Source organism: Chaetomium fimeti, assembly GCF_033439085.1.
Source record: "Chaetomium fimeti strain CBS 168.71 chromosome Unknown B0H64scaffold_5, whole genome shotgun sequence".
NCBI classification, from domain to species: domain Eukaryota; kingdom Fungi; phylum Ascomycota; class Sordariomycetes; order Sordariales; family Chaetomiaceae; genus Chaetomium; species Chaetomium fimeti.
The window spans coordinates 187,783-214,615 of record NW_026944333.1 but is presented as its reverse complement, the minus strand read 5'-3'; the positions used below and the strand labels follow the sequence as shown (position 1 = coordinate 214,615).

The 26,833-nt window shown below is 55.0% G+C and overlaps 12 protein-coding genes across 12 annotated transcripts; 5 read left to right on the top strand and 7 right to left on the bottom strand.

The window, feature by feature from the left end:
* Positions 1–730: 730 nt before the first annotated feature.
* B0H64DRAFT_374723 (uncharacterized protein) lies at positions 731–1,489 on the bottom strand (the record flags this gene model as incomplete). Its single annotated transcript, XM_062802362.1, has 1 exon — positions 731–1,489. The coding sequence occupies one exon, from the start codon at positions 1,487–1,489 to the stop codon at positions 731–733; it is 759 nt and encodes a 252-aa protein (XP_062657375.1).
* A 969-nt stretch (positions 1,490–2,458) lies between these two features.
* On the bottom strand, positions 2,459–3,013 carry B0H64DRAFT_374722 (uncharacterized protein; the record flags this gene model as incomplete). The annotated part of the gene is made up of 1 exon (XM_062802361.1): positions 2,459–3,013. The coding sequence occupies one exon, from the start codon at positions 3,011–3,013 to the stop codon at positions 2,459–2,461; it is 555 nt and encodes a 184-aa protein (XP_062657374.1).
* Positions 3,014–3,783: 770 nt separating this feature from the next.
* On the bottom strand, positions 3,784–4,505 carry B0H64DRAFT_398842 (uncharacterized protein). The gene has a single exon (XM_062803986.1). It carries the CDS (start codon positions 4,427–4,429, stop codon positions 3,911–3,913), a length of 519 nt encoding a protein of 172 aa, XP_062657373.1. The 5' UTR covers positions 4,430–4,505; the 3' UTR covers positions 3,784–3,910.
* A 291-nt stretch (positions 4,506–4,796) lies between these two features.
* Positions 4,797–8,209, bottom strand: B0H64DRAFT_417972 (uncharacterized protein; the record flags this gene model as incomplete). Its single annotated transcript, XM_062805282.1, has 6 exons — positions 4,797–4,850; positions 4,881–5,158; positions 5,267–6,863; positions 6,948–6,961; positions 7,050–8,041; positions 8,136–8,209. 6 exons carry the CDS (start codon positions 8,207–8,209, stop codon positions 4,797–4,799), a joined length of 3,009 nt encoding a protein of 1,002 aa, XP_062657372.1.
* Positions 8,210–9,160: 951 nt separating this feature from the next.
* B0H64DRAFT_361040 (Tannase/feruloyl esterase) lies at positions 9,161–11,018 on the top strand (the record flags this gene model as incomplete). Its single annotated transcript, XM_062801723.1, has 3 exons — positions 9,161–9,628; positions 9,706–10,476; positions 10,547–11,018. The coding sequence occupies 3 exons, from the start codon at positions 9,161–9,163 to the stop codon at positions 10,889–10,891; spliced, it is 1,584 nt and encodes a 527-aa protein (XP_062657371.1). The 3' UTR covers positions 10,892–11,018.
* Positions 11,019–11,933: 915 nt separating this feature from the next.
* On the bottom strand, positions 11,934–13,146 carry B0H64DRAFT_462160 (RTA1 like protein-domain-containing protein; the record flags this gene model as incomplete). Its single annotated transcript, XM_062807531.1, has 3 exons — positions 13,087–13,146; positions 12,722–12,955; positions 11,934–12,640 (listed from the first exon to the last, which is right to left on the bottom strand). The coding sequence occupies exons 1-3, from the start codon at positions 13,109–13,111 to the stop codon at positions 11,934–11,936; spliced, it is 966 nt and encodes a 321-aa protein (XP_062657370.1). The 5' UTR covers positions 13,112–13,146.
* Positions 13,147–13,991: 845 nt separating this feature from the next.
* Positions 13,992–16,854, top strand: B0H64DRAFT_433147 (uncharacterized protein; the record flags this gene model as incomplete). Its single annotated transcript, XM_062806034.1, has 7 exons — positions 13,992–14,037; positions 14,096–14,810; positions 14,878–15,035; positions 15,093–15,456; positions 15,515–15,865; positions 15,934–16,556; positions 16,637–16,854. The coding sequence occupies 7 exons, from the start codon at positions 13,992–13,994 to the stop codon at positions 16,852–16,854; spliced, it is 2,475 nt and encodes an 824-aa protein (XP_062657369.1).
* A 207-nt stretch (positions 16,855–17,061) lies between these two features.
* On the bottom strand, positions 17,062–18,446 carry B0H64DRAFT_174068 (uncharacterized protein). The gene is made up of 3 exons (XM_062798815.1): positions 17,836–18,446; positions 17,381–17,779; positions 17,062–17,304 (listed from the first exon to the last, which is right to left on the bottom strand). The coding sequence occupies exons 1-3, from the start codon at positions 18,247–18,249 to the stop codon at positions 17,209–17,211; spliced, it is 909 nt and encodes a 302-aa protein (XP_062657368.1). The 5' UTR covers positions 18,250–18,446; the 3' UTR covers positions 17,062–17,208.
* A 454-nt stretch (positions 18,447–18,900) lies between these two features.
* B0H64DRAFT_398835 (S-adenosyl-L-methionine-dependent methyltransferase) lies at positions 18,901–21,197 on the bottom strand. The gene is made up of 11 exons (XM_062803985.1): positions 20,920–21,197; positions 20,802–20,849; positions 20,628–20,718; positions 20,549–20,571; positions 20,354–20,495; positions 20,277–20,299; positions 20,190–20,227; positions 20,109–20,133; positions 19,943–20,055; positions 19,463–19,882; positions 18,901–19,400 (listed from the first exon to the last, which is right to left on the bottom strand). Exons 1-11 carry the CDS (start codon positions 21,001–21,003, stop codon positions 19,343–19,345), a joined length of 1,065 nt encoding a protein of 354 aa, XP_062657367.1. The 5' UTR covers positions 21,004–21,197; the 3' UTR covers positions 18,901–19,342.
* A 430-nt stretch (positions 21,198–21,627) lies between these two features.
* On the top strand, positions 21,628–23,296 carry B0H64DRAFT_398829 (cytochrome P450 86A1). The gene is made up of 3 exons (XM_062803984.1): positions 21,628–21,755; positions 21,829–23,003; positions 23,053–23,296. Exons 1-3 carry the CDS (start codon positions 21,692–21,694, stop codon positions 23,167–23,169), a joined length of 1,356 nt encoding a protein of 451 aa, XP_062657366.1. The 5' UTR covers positions 21,628–21,691; the 3' UTR covers positions 23,170–23,296.
* Positions 23,297–23,550: 254 nt separating this feature from the next.
* On the top strand, positions 23,551–25,316 carry B0H64DRAFT_398826 (uncharacterized protein). The gene has a single exon (XM_062803983.1). It carries the CDS (start codon positions 23,674–23,676, stop codon positions 25,018–25,020), a length of 1,347 nt encoding a protein of 448 aa, XP_062657365.1. The 5' UTR covers positions 23,551–23,673; the 3' UTR covers positions 25,021–25,316.
* Positions 25,211–26,760, top strand: B0H64DRAFT_462146 (NlpC/p60-like transpeptidase-domain-containing protein). Its single transcript, XM_062807530.1, has one exon. The coding sequence runs from the start codon at positions 25,401–25,403 to the stop codon at positions 26,292–26,294; it is 894 nt and encodes a 297-aa protein (XP_062657364.1). The 5' UTR covers positions 25,211–25,400; the 3' UTR covers positions 26,295–26,760.
* Positions 26,761–26,833: the final 73 nt, after the last annotated feature.

Sequence of the window (26,833 nt, the reverse complement as noted above, 5' to 3'; positions counted from 1 at the left end):
CCCACCACCACTACCACATAAACACTCTACATCTTTCCCCGCCTCAAAACCAGCTCAGTACTTAACCATGTGCTACTACTATTACCTCGAGTACGCCTGCGGATGCCGGACCGACGGGTACAAGCGCGATAAGGCCGGCTGCAGGGCCAAAGTCCAGTGCCGCATGACTCCAGAGAACACGTCGATTCGGAAGACCAATGAATACTGCTCCAAGCACACTATGGACTAGTATATTAGCTGGGAGGGGGGTAGCAATGGCTCGCGGGGTTCGCCGGCTGCCCGGAGTGCGCCGGGTGCCCGGGGTGGGCAGGGCGCGCGGCGCCGTTAGGTGAATTATGCGTTAAGCATGTTGGCACCAGACTTGAGATTTGGGTGGGTCACAAGACGGCGGGAGGGAAACTGCGGGTTCGGATCCCCTTTTGTTGGGCTGTCACTTAAGGCTTATTCCATGGCATTGGGGCGAGGAAAGGGGGGACGCGGGTTGCACGTTGACCGTGTCCCCTGTCAGCTTTTAGAGAGATTGCGTCATTTGATAGCGGGCTGTCGATAAAAGCACGCCGGTCGTGTGTAAATTCATAGAGTACTTGCAGAGAGATCAATTAGTGGCAGATTGCTAAACTTACAAACAAGCAAAACCCAAGTGCCTTCCCTAGAGGATAAATAGGGGGGAGGAGGGGACAAGGAACAAAGCAGGGAAAGAAAGGAAAGGGGGAAAAAGACAAAAAGTTCCCTACGCGCCCTCAGTGGCAGGAGCCTCGGGAGCACCCCAATCAGCCATAGGCATCGCAACCTCAGCATTAACCCTCCGTCTCGCGTTCTCCGTGTACTCCTTGACCTCAAACACGACCTCTCCCCCATCCCAACCCTGATCACCCTCCTCCTCCTCCTCCACTGGCACCACATCAAACCTCACCACCCTCGGATTCGCCTCCTTCCAAGCCGCCGCCTCGCCGGTCCCACAAACCAACCGCAACACAAACGTATGGTAAATAATAATACGATCAAAAACATCATCAAACGCCCGAATCACACCCCGATGCTTCTCACCCTTCTTATTCTTCCAATACCCCCGCTCCAGATCAAAGCCACTCTCCTTATCAAACACGGTGTCGGCCTCCCAGCTATCAAACAGCCGGTACGAGTCGCTCGGGCTAGTAGCCACGTCGAATCCGAGCCTCGACACGGCGGCGTTGGCGGCGGCGACATGCTCCGCGGCCGGGTCCGCGTCTGGGTCTGAGCTGGCGCTGGCGCTGCCCAGCATGTGGGCGAGGACCTGGGCCATCAGGGGCCGGAACACGGAGATGGCGTGGCGGTCGCGGAAGTCGTGCGGCAGGATTGTGCCGGTGTGGTAAGGGGGCGCGGGGAGGGATGGGTCGAGGCGGTGGGGGAGGGCGATGGGGATGTGCATCTCGAGGATGCAGGGTTCGTCAGCGCTGAGTTGGAGGGCGCTGGGGCGGAGGAGCTTGATGGAGATGGATGGGGGTGCCATGGTGACGGGTGACTTGTGAGCGAGGCGAGAGGTGAGATGTTGTGTTTGAGAAAAATAGGTGCAATTTAGAGACAAGAGAAACACAATGACAGAGTGAGAGGGTCTGGGTTGTAACTTGTTAGACTCGGATGTCGGTTCTGAAGGTGTCGAACTGAGGTAGAAGACTGAGAGGGGAGCCATGGACCACACCCTTTATATACACCTAGACAATGACTGAACTTGTCCTCCGACTCCCTCGACACCCTCCTTTCTTTCCACTGACTGATCACACCCCTGTGTCCTATGCAAGGCTGCTAGAAATGTGGGGACATCAACAATGGAAACCCATCTGGTTCGGCCGTCAGCTGCATTATTGTGTAACTCACCGAGCCCACCATGACATCGGCCGCCCCCAAAACCATCTCCAACAAGAGAAGCGAGGCCGCTTGTCGTCGTTTCCCTCATGCAGGTTTGCCCCGCTTAAATCACGCGGCATCCAATGAAGCCAGCTTCTCAATCCCCACCTTTCCATCCCGTCGGGGTCTGTGAGTGGTCGCCGTCAGTGCTCGCCAACTCTCGTCCGGCGAAGCATCGGGCCAGCGATGGGAGCCAGCAACTGCAATCGTGTCATTGGCACCCTCAATTTTGCAGGATCAAGGACAGAGTGAAGTCTGTGTCAATTGCGAGCCTATGGCACCATTACTCTCCGCCGCCTTACTCGCGTAAACTCGTCCCCGTTTCGATAGCAACCCTGGGTCCGTGATGAAATGAAATGACATAAGAAATAGCAAGATTCCCTAACCCTCCCTTCCCCACGCATTACCTCCACCCTCTCGCGCTTCATCCAGGCAACCGAACCGTGGCCCATAAGCAAATGCCAAAAGAAAACGGTGGAAACATAAAGGAATGTTTGCGTCCGTTCACCCCGCCTGCCCATCATGTCTTGGTAACGAGAAGGCTAGGAAGGGTCCGAAGAGAGGCCCAACCATCTTAGGCCATGGCCAAAGCGAGCGCGACGGCGCCGCCAGCGACAACGCCACCCACCAAATTGGCCTTGTTGTTGCCCGCACCATTGACGGTCGTGGTGGGGGTCGCCGTCGTCGAAGTATCCGTCGTGGACACCTCGGCGGTGGTGGGGTGAGTGTGGGTGGTGGTCGCCGACGACGAGACCTCGGCGCTGCTGGGGACGTCGGGGACCGTCGAAACCGTAGAGGTCACCGACGAGGTGCCGGGGATGGTCGCGGTGGATGTGCTTGTCGACGTCTCGGTGGACGTGGTGTACGTCTCGATGGACGAAGTGGTGTAGGTCTCAATCGGGGTGGTGCTGGAGCCCACCGTCTCCGTGTCCTGGTCCGACTCGCAGGGAGAGGCGCCCGCGATAGTGACGGTGACAGTGGCAGGCTCCGAGACAGTAACCGTGATCGTTTCGCCGTTGCGCACAACAAGCGCGTCACGCTGGTCGAGGTAGGCGGCACCGTTGTCGATAGCGGCGGCGGCACCAAAGAAAACGGCGGCCACCGCGAAAGAGACACGGCTAAAGAACATCTTGATGGCTCAACTGTTCGGTATTTGCTAGATGTTCTGCAGAGGTTTACGTCAGTTATGCCAAAACCTGTGCCTGTGGGCAGTGTATTGTCGCCGATTGTTCGACATGGTCACATCTCCCGGTTTCCATCGCTCCGGTCGGCGGCCTTAGCCTCGCGAGCCAGGGGAAAGACAGATGGTTGCAACAGACTTTCCGACTGTCAACGATAATGACGATGAAACTTACTGGGTGGCGGCCGATGCTGGAAATTAGGTTCCTAGTTCAAACGTGGCTCGCAGTTGGTGAAGGAGGATTGGGGAAATCCGGGAAGTGAGAGTCGGTGGAAACGAAAGAGCGGAAGATGGGTAAGGTCGGTGGATTTGTTTCTGGTGAGACCCGAGTTGTGGTACTTGTAACTGGAAAATATTGAGATGGGAGAAAACGAGTGGAAGTTCCTGCAGCTTTGTGGAATGTCGGGTCGCAAGGAAATTGCAGTGGTGTGGTATGACCAAGTCACGGTGGCCAAACTCGAGGTGGTGAAAAGTCTTTCACGGTGCCAGTCGTTCTTTCCCGCTCTTTGCTAGAAACTCGCACCTGCCGCTAGCCACTACCCGAGGCGTTTTGGAGGAATGGGGTCGCGATTTGAGCCGACCCGAATTGAACCTACCCTTTCAAGTTCATTTGGTTACAACTAAAGGGAACAAGTTTTAGATTGTCACTAGGTAGGCAGAGGGCAGTTGACTATGAGCGGGCCATTCGGGGTCCCCGGGACAGGAACTGTCACACAGGCGTGATTATTTTCCATAAGTCTATCGGCTTTCGGGCTACAATCTAGACGATCCCCGGGTCTTTCGCGGGTTAAATTCGCTAGTTGATTGTTTTTACTTATAATGAACAGAAAACCCTCCCCTCTTTTTTCACTTCTCTTTCCTCCCAACATCAGGTTCGTACGTGATCAACTCATAGACACACGTCAGCTGGAAGCAAGCCATCACCACCCCAAGACAAACAGCGCTAACCACTATAAAAAACAAGATTAGGGTTAATACGAGAAAATCGAAATAATCTTCAAGTTGTCTCAGCCAGTGTCCCTGAGCCGGCCAGAAGTCGAACGTGACCTTAATGATCCATCTCCACCCCGTAATCCCAACCCAGCGTAGCATCAAGACGTGCATCCCAAAGACGCCGAGATAAAGAAACGCAAACAGTAACTTCCGTGGTCGCGAAGTGGTATAAGGTATGAGCCATCTTATATTTGAAAAGAACGCCAGAATCATGATGGTCTCCGCGTCATAAGATATTAATGTTGCTCTGTAACGGTTGACTGCTATTTCGTTGCGGATTGTGACGATGTAGGAGACGATCGTTAGGAATCCCAGTACCCAAAATATGGGTTTCGATGTGAACTCGTCGAGGCTTCCATTGTTGGTGGACATGGCTGTAGTGGGATGCTGTATCTTGGGATTCTCCTAGGCTGGATGGATACGTTTGTGAGATGTTCTGGGAAGGACTGGCAGTTGTCGTTTCAGCCTCCGAGGAACCATGAAGCAAAGAGGGGTCCAAGGGAACGTTCCGGCATGTCTTCCAGCCAATCACCGGGATCTGACCCCGGGCTGTTGGGCCGTTCTGATCATGCGGACCAGGCTTTCAGACGGCAAAATGTCGGGGTTTGCCCTTTGGCCGGGCGAACGTCGTATGGGTTGCGGGTGTCACCTGCTTGACCTGAACCGAGGGATGTTAGGATTTATATGGAAATGAGGGTATGGCACTAGAAGAAGGGGGATATACAGAGGAGGCAACTAGTTAATTACCACATCCCGACTTTCTTACATGCTCCTCTATCAGCTTCGCGACCGACTCGCAGACCGACACCGCACTCTTAGTTACATCTCGGAAAAGGACGCCGCTCCGGGAGGCTACATCTAAGGGGGTCTCGCCTCGACGATCCGGAATGTCCACCCGAGCGCCGTGTGAAAGCAGAATCTCAACAATCTGACGATAATAGTAGCCGCTATGAACCGCTCGATGGAGCGGCGTCTCCCTGTCAATATCCTGTGCGTTGACGTTCGGCTTCTTATCTAGCACGGCCAACACGAGATCGGCGCTCCTGGTAGCGGCGATGTGTAGCGGTGTTTGCCCGAACTGGTTCTTCAAGGAGACGTCGGCTCCATTCCGAAGTAGCATGTCAACCATTTCGAGTTGAGTAGATCCGCGAATAATATATATGGACTAGGAGCCTCTGTCACCTTGCACCCGGTGAAGTTGGCGGGGACCGCTTAGGGCGGTATGTAGGGCGTACCCGAGCGGTGTTACGGTTGGCTCGTTGACCGAAAATCCCATCCTCAAGATCCGGTCCGCTGTTTTGACGACCCCAAAGTCGACAGCTGCCACGAGGATAGTCGATCCGGGTTTGTAACGTGTTACCAACGGCGATGCCTCTAGCCGTCGTAGTAGTTCGCATGTGTCATCGCTAAGACGACGCAAAACGCCCTCCTGTGATATCCCCTGCTCCTCCGCTCCCTCGATGTGGTCAAAGATGTGCGCGGATATGTAAGCAAGCAGTGCAAGGTCAGGGTCGTGCCCTATAAGCTTGGATTTGGTTGGCGTGGCCGATCGAAGCTCACGTATCTCGAGGTAATTTACGAAGCAGGTGGTCATCATGGAATGGCCACTCCCGACAATGGACCTCGAACTGAAATGGAGCAAGCTGAAGCCGTTGCCATGGAGAAAGAATTCGCGTACGGTCTCATGGATGAACTGGTAAGTTGGATCGCGGCTTGCGCTGCTCGGAGCCTGTTCCAAAAGGCCCCTGGAGAGGTCAAGGATCATCTCGTGCATCTTTACACGCGTCTCGAGATATTCCACCGACTCCTTCCATGCTGCAAGGGAGTGATAGCAAGTCCCCCCGAATGCCAGGGCCTGATGGATTTGGTTTTGGGTCAGAGGCTGCATGCTGAACAGGACTAGCTGCATGAGGCGAACCGCACGCTCGGTTTCGGTGGCATCTTGGTTCGTAAAGAGGGATCGGAAGAGGGTGCTAAGTTCCGGGGGTATTTCCCGCAACTTCTGCTGCAGCAATTTCAATGACTTGCCCCGGCCATACTGCCCTAGCATAGCGATAGCGAGGACTACCCAAAGGAAAACGCCAGAGGACCTTTCGAAAATTTCGTCCTTGAGGTCCGCGATGGAGTGGTTGTCCTCGGCCTCGGCAACGATGTAGCGTAAGATGTCGGCTCGGTTATGTTTCTCGACGACGACCTCGGGGCATCCATTGATGGATATGTGAGGATAATGCCGGCTGGAGAAGCAAATCTTGAGGCTGGCGCCAGTATGGCAAGCCTTATTGCTGATACTTTTGAAGAAACGAACCAGGTCTCTGACCTCGTCGTCGTTACATTCGTCCATGGCGTCAATGAAGAGAATGGCCGGCCTCGACTCGCAGGTTGTGAAGACGTGTAACAGCAGATCCTGCAGTTCTTCTTGATGCCATGTCACAGTTGGACAGAACATGGCCTTCTGCATAAATATTGGGCATAAATGATCGAGCGCCAACGAGTCCTGGCAAAGGACCTGGTAGAGCAGAGACCGATAGAGACCGAAAGGAGTCTTCTCGAGCTGTCCTGTTCCCCGTGCGTTGAAGAAGAAAGCGGCAATGGTGGTCTGAGTGCCGTCATACAGGCGCCTGGCTCGACGCACAGCGTCCTTCATGAGAGTCGATTTCCCAGAGCCAGGCTTCCCTTTAATCCAAAGGAGGCCGTGGTCCTTGGTAACATTCGCGTTGTTGATCCAGTCATTGTATTGATTGGTAGAATACAGCCAGCCGCAAGTCTCATCCAGAGCTCTTTGGATGTTGCCGAATCTGTTATTCATCTCGGCGAAAGCTAGCGAGGCCAGAAAGGCTTTAACCATCGTTAGAACCAGGTGTATTGTCCACTGTTGAGCATGCTGTCATACCTTGCCCATCATCACTAATATGGGGGACTAGAATGACGGTTAAATAACGCATAATACACTACCAGGGGGGATTCTGCCTGGTTGGGTGTGAGGTTAGCTTACCAATCCTACCCGACGCTATCATGGATCCGATCTCAAACGCAATCTTCCGATAGCCAGCATCACGTCTTGTTTCGAATTTGCACATGTTCATGTGGTTTGCCGATATTGTTTCGGCATGTTCTCTGGGATCGTCCAGGGTGGATGATGTATCCAGAACAACCTTTTTATTCAGGGGCCCAGCGTTCACGCCGGATATGCCCCACGCCTCCTGGAAAGTCTTCACGCGGAAGTTATATTTTCGCCACAGCGTCGTGAAGGACTCCCTCCCAAGTTCCAGCTCTGGACTGTCTGTCCCGAGGGCTCGGAGAAGAGCGGCGTTTGAGTCCACCCTCAGGATGGTGCTGGCAATGGTTCGAACTGTCTGGCCAAGATCGGCCATTCCTGGACTGCCCCTATGCGGTGTGCCGAGGAAAATGACCCCTTTGGTAGACTTCACAATGTCCTTGAACTCGGCCTCTTCCGAAGACTCGGAGCGGCGAAGTGCTTCCTTGACAAGCAGGCCGCCCAGCGAATGAGCCACGAAAATCACCGGCCTTCTCGCAGGCTTTTCCCGTTGCAGCGCGTAGAGCAGGTCCTTGGCGTGCGCGAATAGATCGTTCTGGTTGGTGCTGCTGAACCCTTTCGTAACCTTGGAATCATAGCCGTATGTGAGAATTCGCGCGTTGCGACAGTGGCCTTCGTCCCCCAGAAGATCGCGTGGCCAGTAAACATCTTCGTTGCCGCTGGTTGCGTCGCGAGGACCGTCCTCGGATGCAAGGCGCCTCGGCGGTTCGCTGCATGTGTCGACAGCAACACTCCCATCCGCATCCCCATCCCCACATCCGATCTTGGCAAATAAACGAGCAAAATAACGTCGGCTATCGGGGAACTCGGACCGGATATCAGACGAGGCCTGGTTCGTGTTGCGTGGAACGCCGATGGGGGTATTCTTTCGCCGAGGGCACGCCCAAGTCTTGTAAGGGTGGCCACCTAAGCCGTGAATGAAGACGATACTGCAGGAGAAAGACTATTAATTAGCGCTTGCCTCCTATGGGGTGCCGGGCACCTGAACGGGTTTGGCGGTGAACAAAATGGAAGCCCACTTACTCTGTCTCTGCCCTTTCTGGGTTGCGGAGGACAACCAAGCCCTCAGCGGTTTCCCTCGTGTGGATGCTGTCCATCGCGGGAGGTATCGTTGGCCCCGTCCTCGCGCGGTGCGGGGAGAGAGAGGGGATTTCCAGTTGGAAATCGACGGAGCCTTGTCGAGGCCATGGTTACCTAGGTAGGTCGCGAGTTATTGGCGGAGCTGCGTGAATGCCCCGTTTCCTCGATTGGGTTAGTGGTGCTCAGCCGCTCGCAGCAACGAGTGAACTTTGGAAGCCGGGGGATTCTTTCAACACTGCTCGAGATTTCATCGAGGAAAATGATGGTCAGAAAGGCAAGAGTTGCCACCACGGACGTTCAATCAATCACAGTACCGGCCGCTGTGCTACGAGTCGACGTACGGGCAAGGCCCGCCACAAGTCAAGTAAGTCAAGTATGAAGGTATACTTGACTTGACTTGCGGCGAGCCTTGCGTACGGGCATGTTCATCCAGACTAACCCTCACATTCCACCCACCCGTCTGACAGCCTCGTGCGCTTTTCTCCGCACTATAGCATCCCACAACGCTCTCGACAGCCCCGACTCCTATGCTCCAGTCTGGCCTCGGCCGGGGTACCAGGTCTGTTGCGATTCAGGTGGCGGTGCTCTCAATACGCGTATGACTTGGGAGTCGGGACATTCATGCTCTCAATACACGTATGACTTGGGAGTCGGGACATGCTCGGATTCTCGGAACTGCCGCATGAGATGGAGATTCTCCATGGTACCTCGTTCTGGATTTCAGGCGCCATAGCCAATCGGATCGTCATGAATACGACTATGGGGCCAGGCTCGATCTGGCGACAGGGAAGCGTTCGCTAACTTCCTTGGCTTATACGATTGTCATTGAACCGGGCAACCTCCTGGATTGTCTTGTGTACCTACCTAGGCTTCCGTTGGGCTTAAAGACGGCTCTGGCCCAGCAGTGATGCGTTCAAGTGTTTCCAGTGCAGTTCAGACGATTTCATTTTTGCGGGACACCAGATACAATGTCCGTCTCGTTGCTCAACGCTTGTTCGCCCGAGACATTCAGCACCCTTTCGGTTTTCGGGGCCGAAATCTTGTCCATCAATGCCGCTCTTGTGACGAACTACAGTGCCTCCGTTCCTGACGCCTATCGATTCACCCAGCCGACAACAGAGCTTCACAATGCGACCTTCTGCAATATCACCGTGTCCTACACCCATCCTGGACAGGATGACAACGTCAACGTCGAAGCGTGGCTCCCCATCAACAACTTTAACGGGCGACTCCAGGCCGTCGGTGGCGGTGGATGGGTGGCCGGCGGCTTCTTCCTCTCGTACGGCGCAATGAACGGCGCTCTCGCTGACGGATACGCCACCATTACCACTAACGCAGGGCTCCCAGAGTCTCCAGATTCCTGGGCCTTGCTTTCTCCCGGAAATGTCAACCTGCATCTTCTGCAGAATCTGGGGTCGGTGTCGTTGAACGACCAAGTAAGTGATGCAACTGACGGGAGCCTTTCGTTGTCCAAATCCTGGAGAAGCTCTCTCACTAACAAAGGGGTACCTAGGCAACCATTGGCAAATTACTCGTCAAGAGCTTTTACGGCAAAGGCCCAGAGTACTCCTACTTTAACGGGTGCTCACAAGGTGGCCGTCAAGCCCTCATGTTGGCACAGCGTTATCCGACAGCCTACGACGGAATCGCAGCTGGCGCGCCCGCGTCTCCGTGGACTGAGCTTTTCCCCTACATGTTGTGGGCTCAACAGTTCATGAACATGTTGGGCGCCTATCCGTACGGGTGCGAGCTGGACGCGATTACCGCCGCCGCTGTGTCTGCCTGCGATGGGCTAGACGGTGTTGTCGACGGCGTGGTTGGTGACACCGACGCTTGCCTGGCCCATTTCGATCCCTTGGGTCTCGTCGGGACCGTCATCAACTGCACCGAGGCCGGCGGTGAGGTTCAAATCAGCCCCGGCGCCGCTGCTGTGGCGAACGCAACGTGGCACGGGACGGTGACGGCAGACGGGAAGCAGACGTCGTACGGTATCACCCCTGGTTCCGACCTTACGGGGAGGAGCTCAAACGGACAAGCTGCGCTTGCGGTGACAAACTGCACCACGGGGAGCTGTGTTGGCGCTCCAGTCGATATGGGCGTGCACTGGATCAAGCTATTCGTCGCGAGAGATCCGGAATTCGACATTTCCAACCTCACGCATGCCGAGTTTGACCGTTTGGCGCACCTCGGTCGGCAGATGTACGGATCCCTGATAGACGCCAACGACGCCGATCTTGCCGCATTCCGCGACGCTGGAGGAAAAATGGTTAGCTTCCATGGACTTGTATGTGTGCTCTTCTCTTGTGTATTATTGAGATTTACTCCTTCACGTCCAAGACTGACCAGCTCAACAGGCCGACAATATCATCCCGCCGAAAAACACCGAGAAGTATTACAATGAGGTAGCGTCCATCCATCCTGACATTGACAACTTTTACCGGCACTACAACGCTCCGGGCCTGGGCCACTGCTGGGGTGGCGTGAGCGGGCCGCCAACCAACCTCTTTGCGCAGCTGCGCGCGTGGGTAGAGAACGGCACAGCGCCGGGCCCAACACCGGTCAACATCACCGACCTGGAAGGAAGCCTGCAGCCCCGCATCCTATGCCCGTATCCCCGAGAGGCAAAATTAGACGTGGAGTGTGGAAACAGCAGCGTGGCGGAGTGCTGGTCCTGCACTGCAAAGGCCAAGGCTTGCTAACACGGACTGGTCTACGGAGGCCCGAGAGAAACAAGGGGTGGCGAAGCAAAGCAACGGCAGGCAAATGTCACCGAGGAATAGAGAATGATGCAAAGATACTCCAAGAAACAATTCAGATCACTCAGCCAAGCCAACCATTTCTGTGGGATCATAATTCAGTCCATCCTTGGACAGCCCCCTAGAACTGTAAACATGCCATGCGGGCCATTCGAACACGTCACTAAGCTCTCCTTAACATCGCGCCCTGTCTGAGCGGCAGCGAAGTTTGCCACCGTGTTTGAACGGTGCATTCGCTGATACCGGGGCACGCATAGCGGTATACACGTTTGAGGGACCTGGCTCACCTTGGGGTAAAGTCGATCTATTACTGATCGGTCAACCTCTGAACAGGAATTCTAGGAGACGTTCGAGTAATAAAACAGATGCGCAGGATTAATTAGGTCAGCTTCGCAGCACATGTCATAAAGTCGTGGTCGGTCATGCTGAAATGCGGATCCGATATTGAGTTGAAGATGCGCACAGCTAACGAGAGCCGGACCTGGCCTCCTCGCCTAGGAGTTCATCACCTTGCACGAGCTGGTTGAGGGTTGAGGTGGATGCTCCTGATTTGTTCGCTCATAAAACATACCCCCAGCCATTTCCTATGTATGGCCACGGCATCACGCTTCAGCATGATGTAAACCCAGGTGAGCGGCGAGAGCACTCGCTTGTTTCAATGAATCCACACGTAGTTGCTCAGTATTCGATCAACAGTGAAACATTAAACGGTATTAATGAAGCTACCCATACTATAGAATTCTGACCACCCGAGATTATCCAACATGAACCCAGCCACAGATGACGAGTCCCTTTTCAATTTAATAACTAGAAATAAGGTCGATGTGGTCTAGACCCCCAACCTCCCTGAACGCCCCTGGCCCTGTGAACCACGCGCCAGTATGCTGCAGTCAACTACATGGACTTTATACCATGCCTCTTCTTCTGCATGTGAGAACACTCGCTATCTACCTCATCTGCACTGTCCCTGGCTTTGCCTACCTGATCAATATCCTCTCTTGACCGGCGTAGCTTGGCCGGTTGGCGCCAACGAGTCCATCGAGCCACCACGGGTTTCTTCCCACTCGCCACTTGCGTTGGGCGTTTGGACCGTCGAAGGGAACCGCCACCAAAATATGACAGCAACTGCGAACATGGGCACCGAGTCAAACACATAGAGTGGCCACTCTGTGCTGAGCAGGTAGCCATCCTGGCCCATGATGAACTCGATCATACGGAAGATGGAACGTGCCATGATCAGACCGCTCGAGGCGTACAGCATATGCAAGATCTGCTCCCACTTCAGCTCCTTGGGTATGGACGCGGCTACCGGGTCCCGGCGCATCTTGGCGTGGAAAAGGGTGGCGGTCACGCAGAAGACGCCAAAGATGATGATGTGAAAGATTAGGCCACCGATGATGGCGATTTCGCCAATCGACGCCATGGAATCCACAATCATTAGACCGGCGGCACCGCTCTGGATCAACAAGGCGAGAATGTCGCCCGTGACAAAGATCCTGGTGAGCCAGCGTAACTTGAACAGGGCATGTCTCTCTCCCCCAACGCTCCGGATCACTCGAGAGAGTGTCATGTAGATCGAGGCCGCGAAAAACACCGGGGCAATCAGGATAAACGCGTTTTGGATGGCGAAGGGCATGACCTTGGCGGTTTTGTGATGCGAAGAGATCCGAGCAGCGTAACCGATGAACTGGCCTGTGAACGCACCCATCAGTACCGAAACACGAGAGACATGACTAGCATGGACGCTTGGATCATGTGTACACGGGCACTCACATAGGCATCCTATGGCAAAAGCGGTGCAAAACCATGTCTTCGTCCTCCAAATGCGCCAGGAAAACGCCAAGGTCGCGCATATGTACAGAAGCAGAAAAACAACGGCTGCTGGGATAGAAGGAAGGTACTTCCAGAGGTAGTAATCCCCTCTGAAAGGCTCCAGTTTTGCCATTTTGAAGATGTCGAGGAGCGGAAGGCGTTGGGGGAGGAGGAAATGAAGGCAACTCAGGAGTCAGCAGCCGTTATTAGCGGGAGACTGGTCAAAATCGGAGAAGGAGAACGGAAGGGTGAGGTTGGTTTAGGAGACTTCAGCTTCGAGAGACGTCAAGAGGTTGACCCTCAAATATAGGTACCTTAATCCTTACCTTCCTTAGACACGTCAGCCTCCATCCTCGCAGAACGAAGACGACGTCGTTCCCAACGGCTGGACCGTATCCCAGCTTCGTATTAGAAGGAGCCCGATTGGCTAACAGTGAGAGGTGAATCTGGGGATGCTATAGCCAATAAAGTGTACGCCTGTACGGATACGGGAGCGGGGACTCATACCAGGTTCCCGCAGATCGCTCGGCACTAAACAAAACTTAAAGAATATTGGGCGTGGCGCGGCTGTCAAAGCAGGGGTAAGCGTGCGTGGCCCGCGGGTCTTCGTGGTAGTTATACGCGGAAACGATGAAACTCGGGAGAGATTCGAGTCTTAACGAGACAACCGGCAAATACGCACCAGGTACGCCTGGGCGCAGCCGACAGCTGACATCCCTTTGAGAACGATCGCAAGTTAAGCTTTGCTTCTGCTTGTGAGTTTTATTACATAATACGACGATGACAGAATTCTTTCGTACATCTTTCCGTCTGAAGTGCAGTGCCAGTTTTAACCTTACCTCTCTGGTAGGTACCTACCTAGGAAGTATGTCTGTTGATCTGCGCCCCCTCTCCGTACAGGGGAGACCCGCCACTCGTGGAGTACCTAACTTGGGTTTAAACGCGAAGAAAACACGAGTTCGGTCTCTTACCTGCTTCTCCCGTTCCCCTTTCCTTCATTTTCTTCCCTGGGCTTAGCGAAGGAAGTGTTTATCTGATTTAGGAACTCCCTATATACACTGTACTTTCCGTCCGCCGATGACCTTGGCCGTGTTCTCCTCAACATCGTCCACTAGAACCATCTACTACTAATACAGATAGATACCTTCGTGCCGAAAACATGTGGAAACAACCCACATCGCCAAAGGTAGAAGACGGAACAGACCCCCATGATTATCTCCCGCCGTACGAAATGGCTAGTGGCGATGATTTGCCGCAGCATCAAAACAACGTCCGAGGTACGATCTCTTCCCGCCCTGCCGGTTTCGGCCCATCTAACCCCGTTGTGGGGGACAGATGACGGCCGTGTTGATGTCAACCTCGACTCTCGCCTCGCTACGACCCTCGCGCGCTTCGTCCCGGAGTTCAAGCACCCGAGCGGACCGTCCTCCATCATTACGGCTGACCAGGATCCTCCACCCGAATACTTCGCCGACAGCAAAACATTCCTTCCAAAGCTCAACGTTCTGATCCAGGTCGTCGGCAGCCGCGGGGACGTGCAGCCCTTCATCGCACTAGGAAACGAACTGCAGACCTACGGTCATCGGGTACGGCTGGCGACGCACAATGTCTTTGAGGATTTCGTGCGCAAGGCCAAGCTGGAGTTCTACCCCATTGGCGGCGACCCGTCGGAGCTGATGGCATACATGGTCAAGAACCCAGGGCTGATCCCCAGTATGAAGAGTCTCCGAGAGGGAGACATCCAGAAGAAGCGCACCATGGTTGCGGAGATGCTGGATGGGTGCTGGAAGTCGTGTATCGAGCCGGATACGCTTACCGGGAAGCCGTTCGTTGCGGACGCCATCATTGCGAATCCCCCAAGCTTTGCGCACGTGCATTGTGCGCAGGCATTGGGTGTGCCGCTGCACTTGATGTTTACAATGCCGTGGAGCGCAACCCGGGCGTTCCCGCATCCGTTGGCGAATCTCAAATTTGGGGAAAAGGGGGTTGTGGACCAGGGGACGGCCAACTTCGTGTCATATAGCATCGTCGAGTGGATGACATGGCAAGGGTGAGATCCGTCTTTCGAATTGTGGCCAGTTATTTTCTGGTCAGGATTGATGCTGATTTTGGAACAGGTTGGGGGATGTAATCAACAAATGGCGTAAGAAGCTCGATCTGGAGGAAATCCCGATATCCGAAGGTCCGGTACTCGCAGAGAGCCAGAGGATCCCGTTCACATATTGCTGGTCGCCAGCATTGGTACCAAAGCCAGCCGACTGGCCTTCTTACATGGGTGAGTTCCAAGGTTGGTATGGTCGAGGGTGATTTCAAGAGACTTACACCTCCCAAGATGTGTGCGGATTCTTCTTCCGAGAAGCACCAGATTACACACCGACTACCGAGCTGAGCAACTTTCTGAAAAGCGGTCCAATGCCAATCTATATCGGTTTCGGCAGCATCGTAATCGACAACCCGGAGCAGATGACGGCTACGCTCCTAGAGGCGGTTCGCGCGACGGGAGTCCGAGCCATCATCTCCAAAGGGTGGAGCAATCTCGGCGGTGTCGAGTGTGAGAACGTGCTGTTCCTCGGCGACTGCCCACACGAGTGGCTGTTCGCCCACGTCGCGGGAGTCATTCACCATGGTGGGGCGGGAACAACTGCCTGCGGACTTTTGAACGGGCGGCCGACGACCATCGTTCCCTTCTTCGGAGAGTACGTCTTCCACCGATGGCCTCCGTGCATTCCTTACATGTACCTAACGTCTCCACAGTCAACAATTCTGGGGAGACATGGTCGCTGCCGCCGGAGCAGGGCCTCGACCCATCCCGCAGAAGCAGCTCAGCGCCGCAAACCTCGCCGACGCCATTCGTTTCTGCCTCACTCCCGAGGCAGCCGCCGCCGCCGGGCACCTGGCAGCCAAGATGAAATCGGAAAACGGCGTGGCGACGGCGGCGAGATTGTTCCATGCAAATCTACCTCACGAGTCCCTGCGGTGTGACGTCCTTCCCGATCAGCCCGCGGTGTGGCAAGTCAAGAGGGGCCCGAAGCGTCTCAAGCTATCAAAGCTGGCGGCTGGCGTCCTCCTAGACCATTTAAAGATTGGGCAGAAAAGCATGTCACCGTAAGCTTTCATCGATTTGTGTTTGGCTCAGAGTGAGCGCTGACAACAGCCTACCTATTATTCCGCAGGCACAAGACGAAATCCTACTTCATTGAGAACCGCCGATGGGATCCCGTGACAGCAACAACATCCACCCTCTTTGGCATGGCAACCGACATGACAAAGTCCGCAGCCGACATCGTCGTGAAGCCCATCAAGACGTACCGACAGCAATCCCAGCTCAAGCGGTCCGACCTCGAACCCCAGCTCACCCTACGGGCTGCTGCCTCCCCAGGTCCGCAGTCCCCTCCCGGCCTCGCGCTGCCGCAGGCCGAGCCCCTCCCGCGGCAGGCGCGGAGCACGCGCGGGTGCACCGGCCCGGGCGGGGCGGTGCTCATGGCGGGCGTGTCGGGCGTGGGCGGCTTCTTCAGGTCCTTTGGCAAGGGGTTCTACGTCGACATGCCCATGGCGGCCGCGGACGGCTTCCGGTCGGTGCCGAGGCTGTACGGCGAGGCGGTACCGGAGAGGCCGCCGATCACGGACTGGAAGTCGGGGGCGTTGGAGGGCGGGAGGAACCTCGTGGGAGGAATCTCGGGGGGGCTGGCTGATTTGGTGGTGCAGCCGCGCCGCGGAGCGAAGCAAGGGGGCGCGACGGGCGCGGCAGTGGGGTTCGGGAAGGGGCTTGTTGGGATGGCGTCCAAGACGGCGTCTGGTGAGTACACTGCCCCTGCCCCTGCCTTCGCAAGGTTTGGATGTACGCATGTGGGATGGCTGACTGACATGTTGATACAGCCGCAGTAGGCGTCGTGGCCTACCCGGGGCAGGGCATCTACCAGAGCATCAGGTCGACGATCCGATCCAAGACACGGCATGACATTGCAACCGCGAGACTGGTTGAAGGGGAGTATCTCGCCGGAAATGGATCAGTGGACACGCAGTGGGTGCTGCTGAGGTTTGACCAAGTTCTGTCGGGGCGAACTGAACGAGTTGACGACGGGAAATCCACCTAGGTACCTAGCTGGCCAGACTGGCGCGATAGGCGCATTCCTCTGCAAAACAATGAACTTGGTATATTAACAGCGAATTAGTTAATAAGAGCTAAATCAATAAGTCTACTTTTCAAATCAATCATACAATTGTTGTCGGAGCGCCTCACAAACTCGCCTTGCCAATTATGCTTTCGCCTTCTCCGCCGCCACCCGAGACCCTTAAGACACCGTGGCTAGAGTTCCCTGCCTGAGTGCAGCGTCTTCAAGTATTGATGAATATTCATGCGCATGCACCCCAAGAGTACCACGATTGCGGACGATATACACACCAACCACCGGCCTTCACCTTCGCGGAAACCGAGCAGCTGTCTGATATTACAGATACGAGTCAAGAGCGGCCCCAATGTCATCGACACAGTCTGCCCAACTTGGATCGTTAAAAAGCTGCTGGAAGGCAGGAGGATTTCCAGGCTGAATAATGGAGCGTTAGTTCCTTGTACGCGCAATAGCAGAAAGCCGAGCATTTTGAACTGGCAGGTCAACTTACGTTCAAGTACGAGAACTCAAACTCGTGGATGTAAGCCTCGAGTCCGTTGCTGCCACACACCTCGGCAAAGTCGGTCCAGTCAAAGGTCGAGTCGCTAGCCTGGTCGCACGGCTCTCCGCCGTAGGTATTGTTTGACGCGACTTCCTTGGTGTAGCTGACCCAGGTTTCACGGTCTTCGACTGGGAATGTCCCGCCGTCGTAACCCTTGGGGCCCGAATTGAAGATACAGTCGTTGTGGATGGTCACGCCGCGGTCGCCATCGTAGAGTGCCTTGTGGTCTTGGGGATACCGCATGGCAACCTTGGGCCCTACCTCACGAAGCTTGTCCACGATGGCTTTCTTTACCTCACGATTCTCTCGAGTGTCGTAGATCCCTTTCTCCGGGCAGAAGTGACCACTCTGGGAGTCTTGTCAGCTACCGTAAGAAAAGATTGGAGCAAGACTTCTATACTCACATGCCATTCTCCCCACAATCCAAGGAAGCCAGCCTGAATGACAGGGATATCAATGATACCAGAGACTTCGGAAAAGACCGTCGCCCACGTTGCCACATCCTCAAGAATCAAATCCGCATCTGCCGGCTCGGAGGCCACCGATCCGTCGTCGTTGCCGTATCTGACACGAGGGATCGCCGACACGTTTTGGCTACCATAGTTCCGAGCCAGCGTTTTGAAGTCCTCAATCAGGGGCTGATGATCCCCGCCGGCGATGATTTGAATGTAGAGGAAGAGCGTGTCGGAGCGGTCCAGCTCATAATATGTAATAGCATCCGAGTTGTCCGTGTCGGATCGAATCTCTTTGTAGGTTGCGAAACCGGCAGCTGCCAGCTCTACAACGGCCACGGCGGCAAGAAGCTTCGAAGTTCGCATGTTGGTCGACGTACGCCAACGATTTCGTATGGCGCGATCTGGAGGAGCGGATAACGGATGCTGGAGAGTCAAGCCACCACGGAGGGCGCACACGGGACTGATATACTTTTCGCTTTTAACATGGAGGTGGCCATTTTTACACTTGAAGCTCCTGAATCCTACAAGCTAGCCTTACATTGGTAGTTTCAGTCCAACCTCGGCGGGTTCCACCCAAACCTTGTATTCTGGAAGTTAAGCGGACACGAACCGACGAAAGCAGCAGCTGGTGATCGGTCGCCGTCTCGGCGGCTTTCACTTGCGTTGAAACCTGCCCGAATGCCGCTAGTTATCTGACAGGTTCCTGGGAAGAACGGGGTCAAAGGGGACCTTCGTGGGGTATGGGCCACCCAATTTCGTCAAATTAAGGGGCAACAGCGACTCTTGGGAAATCCGAGGGTGGCGGGTCCCGTAGCGCAGGGAGCTTGGCAGGGTTTATGTAAGCCCAGAAAAGGGGGTTCGAATGCAGAGATTCCAAGCAGCCCGATAGTTACGGTTATACCGGATCTGTTGCAATAATGCGGAAGTAAAAGTAGTAAGAAGGATGATGCATTACACTGGTGGAGGGGCACCCGCGCCTTCATGCAAATATACATGTTGGATAAGATATTCTCAGTCCCAACTTCAAACGTTTTGCTAGCCATTTACGGCCATGATCATAAGCAAAAAAAGGAAGACCAGATCAGCTGTTCTCAGAGTCAATGCACCAGTCAAGTAGGTGTGCAGAGTAAACGTCGGAAGCTGGACGAGCATGCAAACGGATGATGCACAGCGGAGCGTACTTATTCCACCCACCAGATCAGCAGCCAGCTGTTTTGGTTGCTGGCAAACGCTGACAGAATTACCCCCTCACATTCCAATCGAATAACTGCAGTTATGTTTCATTCCATATTTGGTGCCAATTGCACCAGAATACTGTGAGCACTCCTATCCATGCAAACCCTTGGTATTGCAAGCAACACCAATGTTCCACCAAGCCCATCCCAGGCAAAAGAACCCTTACTCTATCCCATCATTCTATAGTGTTGGAGGCGCTCGCTGGACCTCGATGTCCATGTCATACCTCGGCCCTCGGTGCCCTGGTGTTAAGTGGTTTTCGTCCGTAAACAACATGTCTAAGAAGCAGAGGTTAGAATGCACGATTTGTTTCGTGTGTTTCACCAGGTCAGCAGCGTACATTGGCCAATAGGCGTGGACCTTTGGATCCCGCAACACCCTTCTCGCGTGTGCCGCAAGCACGATCGCCTCTTCTCTTGTCCAACCCAGTGATCTTGTCATCGGTGCCAAGATGGCGGGTTCCAAGACTTGGTCCATGTTGTAGAAAACCCATCGGCCAAGCGTCTTGTAATGTGCGTCGCGAGCCCAGCTGTTGGTTGGCCACTTGTAGACTCTCTCCACGACGTCTTCGAATCCGGCGGCCTCCATGAGCTCTTTCCATTTCTGCGCGGCCGTAAGCGGTCTGCCGAAAGCCTCCATTGCTTGCATCAACCACAGGCACCAGGTCCACAGGTCCGAGTCGGTTGTCAGGGTTCCGTCATCGCAGCCCAAGGGGACAGCCATGTCCTGCGCCTCGAAGTAGCCGCCGGGCTCGAGTTGACTGTCGAGTTGTGAGTTTCTGAGTCATTGTCCCCGACGAGAAAGATCATTGACAACCTACTCAAATGCCTTCTTCACGATGGTGCTGTTATCGGCGAAGCTACCCGTCATAAAGCGACTGAAGATAAAGTCAAAGGGTTTTGACCATGTCCAGCTTTTCTCCAGGTCGTCGATCTTGTGCCAGTTAGCCGCACGTCACTGTTAGCTTGTGGATAAAGACCACTTGCCTCGAAGGCACAGTTTGGTGGCACGCTGGGCCCAGTCAGTCGAATGCACATCAAGAGTTTGAGTGATGGGAATTTACATACAATTCAGGCTGAACAGGGGAGAGGTCAACACCGATAACCTATACAGAGATCAGCCATGTGCACAACTCAGGGAGTCTCATTTCGTACCTCAGCCTCGGGATGCTCATCCGCTTGGGCTGAGCGTCAGTAACGCTATAAGCAAAGCGTAGACGGAGTGTGCATACCGTACTCTATGCACCATATTCCCGTTCCGGTGCCGAGATCCAGAACCCTTTTTGCGCCGTGTTTCTTGGGACAGAGGCAGATTTGGTTGTCGAAGGTCAGTCTGAAGATATGATGTTGCAGATCCAAACGGTCAATCTCCGCCTGCGGAAAGTTAGCCCAACCACGGCGTGGCGGAAACGCGAGGTCAGTCATACCGCATCATTTGGAAGGAAGTATTCTGTTAAAATCGGCGTTAGCGTGACTGTTTGCGCAGTCTTTGGTATGAAAACCCACTTCCGGCGCTCATGGAGTGATATGTCCGGCCATTCTCTTCGTGAAAGTCGAGGATGCTCGACCGAAGGGATACGAGACTGTCTCTCGTTGGCTGTCGGCGGGCCGTGTCAGTACATGGAGATCAGCCCTCGGCGAGCTGGCGCATCCCGAGAAGCGGGGAACATGCATTCACACCTCGTCGTCGATGGAAGAATCAGCATCGTCGGAATCGTCGGCGGGGCCCTGGGAATGCTTCAGCATTTGCGCATCATGTGGCTGCAGAGGTAGGGTCGTGTCGAGATCGGGGGCTTACCAGGTGTATTTCTTGCTGTTCCTGCTCGTGGCGCTCGCCCCCAGCGCTAGGCGGGGTTTTCGGCGTGTTTGGTGAGTTTGACATCGCGGCTGAGGGTGCAACCCATCAGACTGCGGCTCTGGTCTTGGGGTTCGGGCGTTGTTGACGTGCGTCTGCGGCGCGACATTCAACGGGGAGTTGTTCGAACAAAGAGCTGCAACGGTAGGTGGCTTTTCTCAACTTCCCCGTCGTGCCCGGCTCGTCGTGGGGGTCCCACGAGTTGCGCAGGGCCTCGCTAGTGGCGCTTGGCAGAACATGGATTCTCAACGCCAGAACGGAAGGGGTCACAACTGCCACTCCCGCGCTCCTTCCAATTGGCCCATGCCGGTTCGCTTGCTGAAGTCCCTTGTCCGAAGCCACCCGGACCACGTTTCCGCATGCCTAGCGAAAGTTCTCACCAACCAGATGCCTATTCAGAGGAAGCAGCACAGAGCACAGTGCAGTCGCGCTGTTCCGCGCATTTTCCATCCCATGGACTGCTGGGCACTGGCAGTGAGTGGGCATTTCCCGCCGGTTTAAGACTTCCCGGCTCCGTGTCACACAGTGGGACCTCCATCCTTCTGTAACACAACTCCGTCGCGTCGCACCGTCTGCCATGCAACTCTTGACATCCACGGCTAGCCTCGTCGGGCTCGGCCTCGTGCTCCTCTTCGTGGTCGTGCAGCGTGTCCGAGATTATGCCCGCACAAAGCACATTCCTGGCCCGTTCTGGGCGGGATGGACTGATCTCTGGATGATTCGCGCACAGCTGAGCGGCCGAATGTGTTTTATCCTCGCCGAGACGAACGTGAAATACGGTAAGTTGGCGCACTTTTTTTCCTAGTTACTAGCGGGCATAAGAAAAAAAACCTAACACAAGTGTTTGACAAGGCGCAATCGCAAAGATCGCGCCTAAGTGGGTTGTTTGCGGCGACGGCGCGGAGCTGCGAAGGATTTGGGGCGTGCGCTCCGCATGGCAGCGATCCCCATGGTACCAGGGGCTTCGATTCGACAGGAATCTCGACAACGCCTTCTCCACGCGAGATGACCAAGTGCACGAGACGCTCAGAGCCAAGCTGATGCCGGGCTATGGCGGGAAGGACGTCGAAAATCTCCACCAGCAGATCGACAAGCAGGTCGCTGGCCTAGTCACCCTCCTGGAGAGCAAGTATCTGTCCACGAAGACCAAGTCGAAGCCGGTTGACCTCGCACGCAAAGTCCAGTACTTCACCTTGGACGTCATCTCCGCCCTGGCGTTCGGCACCGAGCTTGGATACCTCGCCGCCGACAAGGATCTGTTTGACTACATCCAGACCACCGAGAGCACCCTTCCCATTATGCTTGCGACTGCCTTCTTGCCCGGTCTTCTCGCCGTGATCCAGTCGCCGCGTCTCAAGTGGCTCATCCCCGATGTGCGCAACATGGCGGGCATTGGCAGTGTGCTTGGTGTCGCTCACGACGCTGTTGCCCAGCGATTCGGAGAGAAAGCGCTTGTCAAGAAAGACATGCTCGGCTCCTTCGTCGCCCACGGTCTGACCAAACAAGAAGCCGAAGCCGAGACGGTGGTGCAGATTATCGCGGGATCCGACACCAGCGCAACGGCAATCCGGTCGACGCTGCTCTTCATCATAACTAACCCGCTCGTCTACCGCCGGCTGCAGGCCGAGATCGACGCCGGCATCATGGACGGGAGCATCTCGTCCCCCATCACAGACGAGGAGGCCAGGAAACTGCCGTATCTGCAAGCTTGTATTCGCGAGGGTTTGCGCCTCTGGCCGCCCGCGACGGCCGTCCTGCCCAAGGTATCCACCACGGACCAAGTCGTCTGTGGCGTTCACATCCCAGCCGGAACCCACGTCGCATGGGCTCCGTTCAGCTTTCTCAGGGATAGGGAAACCTTTGGAGACGACGCTGACCTGTTCAAGCCCGAGCGATGGTTGCATATCGACCCGGCCAAGTACCGGGCAATGGATCAGACTGTTATGATGGAGTTTGCCTCGGGGAGCAGGTGGGAGTGTCTAGGCAAGACGGTTGCCCAAATCGAGCTGAACAAAACATATGTCGAGGTAAGAAACCCATCCTGCTTGAGATGGCAAGATGGCTAACTTGTGCTAGCTACTTCGCCGATTCGACATCCAACTGGTTGACCCGACAAATCCCTGGAAGTCATACAACGCCGCCGTGTTCATACAGAGCGATATGAACGTTATCGTAACCAAAAGGGAGACGTGAAGGGTGCAATATATGACCCACATACGGGGGCAAGCCCTCTACAAATATGACCATTATACCACCCTAATTTTCTGCCACATCGCAAGCCTCTGTGATATCTTCTCCGCGGGTACTTCCTCGTAGCGCTCTACACAGGTAAGTAGGCGGTTGATTATACGCTCGAGGTATTCTTAGTACCTACGGAGCTGTCTTAAACGTTCCTGGTATGGATCTTGATCTTCCAGAGTCTTTAGTTTAGCTAATTGCACTGACTGCTCGGCAACTTGAAGCTTTCAGAGGTCCTCGTCGGTTGCTCGCCACGCGCGTAGTCACGTGAGACACTTCCGCGCACCTGGCATCCTGGCATCCCATCTCGCGTCTGTTTCGTCAGTGCCTTCCCTTTCTCAATTACACGTCGATCTTTTGATGTCGCCAAACCCTTCACTACCTAATACAGACATTGAGTTTCTTATTATTGCAGCGATATCAATTTGCTTCTTTTACTTCTCACAACCGTCATGAACCATGTTTTTCTCATCCCCGTTTTGTCAATTCGCCCTATTCTATTTGGTGTATTATACGCCAGTTCAAGCCTTCACCGTCTTCAGTCCAGAATGCTCACAACCCACAACCACATACAATTTCGTGTCAGGCCCCGACACTCGTGGCACTCTGGAAATTCTATGGAGTTCCCTGTTCACCATCTTCGCATGCACATGGGCCATTCAGCATCCCAACATACCAGAGCAACGCGACGGTCGCTATCCTGGATGGACAGATGATATCCGGTGGGGGCTCAAAGGGCTCTGGGAAAACATCAAGCTTGCCTTTTACACCGTTGTAGCCCCCGAAGTCATCATCACCGTCGCCACGAACGATCTCCTCATGGCCCGGGAGGACTGCCACGTGATCAACGCCGATTTCGAGCATGACAACGTCCCTTGGGGTCTCTCCCACAGCTTCTACGCGAATATGGGCGGCTTCGTCATACGCGTAACCAAAGGCTCCTCCGACACGCTGTTCCACCATAATCCCTACCACCTCGTCACGGCCGACCTTCTCAGCCTCCGCCGGAACGGCTACCTCAAGCGCCTCCCCTACATGGCGGAAGAGCAGCTCCTCGACCGCTCCAAGGCCGACCCGGTCATCAAAGCCATAGCCATAGCACAGATCCTCTGGTCCGTTTTTCAGATCATCGTCCGCGCTTTCCGCCACCTCACTATCTCCCTCCTCGAGCTCGCCACCGTGGCCTTTGCGGTTTGTGCAATCATCATATATATTTTATGCTGGAAGAAGCCCAAGTTTGTCCAGACTACCATCACAGTCCTCGAATACACGGATGAAATCCCGCTGGAGGTTCTGAGACTCCTCGATGCCGACAGAGGGACGAGTATTGTGAAGCAATTCCTCATTCCGTCGCGTTTCCGTTCAAGTTCCCGCCGACGCGCCGAGAGTATACCCGGATCCCCGGTTGGCAACCAGACTTCACAGTGGGCCCAGTCCATGCGCGTGAGATCGATCGTCACCTCCGCCGTAGGGCTCGGGGCGGCGGCTGTGTTTGGGGCCGTTCACGTCGCCGGTTGGAACTTTGCCTTCCCAACAACAGTCGAGAAGGTTGCGTGGCAGTGCGCGAGCCTCTACACCACGGGTTTCGTGCTGGTGGCAGCGTCTGGTTTTGCCTTGGCGACGTTCGCTGGCCGCGTCTTAGGCAAAGAGGGGAAATCAGTGGTTCGGTTGGGCATGTCTTTAGTCATGTGGGTGTACTTGTTTGCGAGGCTATTCATCCTGGTCGAGATCTTTCGAACCTTGTTTTTCCTTGCACCTGATGCTCATGTGTCGACGTGGGCTTCGGATATTCCGCATTTCTCATGATTCTTTGTCAAGCGTTTTGAGCGGGACCATCTCGGCGTGCCGCCATCGACTGGGGAGACAATGGTATTATTGTACGTAATATCTCACGACTGGCTTACCGCAATGCAGATATCAGAGCCCGCTGCACTTCGATAATGTTCCATTTTGTTGCTTGCTCCGGGGTAGCATGAGTTATGATTGGCTTACCCTAGGTAGGATCGCAATGTTCTGGGCCTTGAGACGCGCACTTGGGTTCTATAAGTTGCGGCAACCCACCTCGGGCGTGATTCCTCTCCGATTGTTCTTCCCTAGGTCAGCTGTATCGGTTTGGTTCTCCCGCGTTTTGTCACCTTCAGTTCAGCTTTACACGAGTCTCTCAGGGACGGGATACTACTTTAACAATGGATCATATCTCCTACACCGGCTCCGGTCCGTATTGCTACGAAAACTCACTGGCCATGATGCTTGGCAAAGCCGCACCGTCGACGGCCGTCATTGAATTCGCCACGTCCAGTCCGTTCGGGATGCAGCTGATCGGCGGAAAGCTCCCATTTTTCGATCCCTATGGGTGGGATCCAACTAAGGCTTTCGACGCCGCCCTTGGAGCGGCTGGCTGGACATCTACCCTCGTCGTTGGTAGAGACACCGACGACGCCCTCGCCCATCTCCTGGAGGCACTCGATAATGGGCCAGTATTCGTAGGTCCCGTGGACATGGGTCATCTCCGATATCACCCGGATCACAGCAGCTTGAGCGGAGCAGATCACTATCTTGTCATTCTTCGGGTCCTTGGTGACTGGGTAGAGCTGCACGACCCCCACGGGTATCCGTACGCGTCTCTCCCCCTCCGTGATTTCATGGGAGCATGGAGAGCGGCAGGCATCGCGTACGGAGAGCCGTACATGATGCGTACTGGCTTCCGCCAAGTGGGACAGTACTCAGAAGAAGATATCATCCGGAGATCCCTAGACGTCGCCCGCCGCTGGCTCGCAATGCACGGCGAGCACGACCTGCCGCCCGGCTCAGTGGGCAACAGAATGGCCGCTGAACAGCTAGCGCTGCAGATCCGCGAGGATCACGCCCCGGAACTACGCGATCATCTTGTCCACTTCGCTGTTCGCGTCGGCGCCCGCCGGCTCGCCGATGCCGCTACCTGCCCGGCTCGGATTGGCTACACTGAGGCTGCCTCCATCATAGGGAGGCAAGCGCGCCTAGTAGGGTCTCTGCAGTACTCTCGTGGAAGGAGACATTCCAACGGCGGTGGGAACCCTTCGGACATTGGCCGGCAGTTATGAGCAGCTGAGCATTGCACTTGAGAAGAAATGATAGTACTGTTGTACCGGTAATACACGAGCTCGTTCCGGACGACAACTTATCATGGCGAGAATACCACCGATATTCTCCGGCAAGCGACCCATCAGGGCGTGCGCAGTCGTCACATTCAACAGCAAATCCGTACGCAAGAGGATCAGCGCTTAGAACGAACACAACCGGGACGACTTCATTTTTATATAAGGAGAAGCATGATGTTGTTGGGGGATGGAGGCTTGGTAAGGTAGGGAGTATTGTTTGCGTGAGGGGCGGATGGGGAGGAGGGGGAGGAGTCGCCGCTGCTAAGGTCGAAGAGGACTCTGATCAGGAGCTCTTTGCGAGGCAGCCGAAGTTACGGAGGGGGAGGGGTGGTCGTGGGGGGCGTGGTCGGCGTTGAGGACGATGGCGGTGCGGGGGGTGGGTTTGGTGTCGGCACTTGTGTTTGTATTTGGCAGGTGGGAACAGCCGCGCATCCTCTTTGGCGTCGTGGGGTGTACTCTAGTATTCAGCAATGGTGATGACT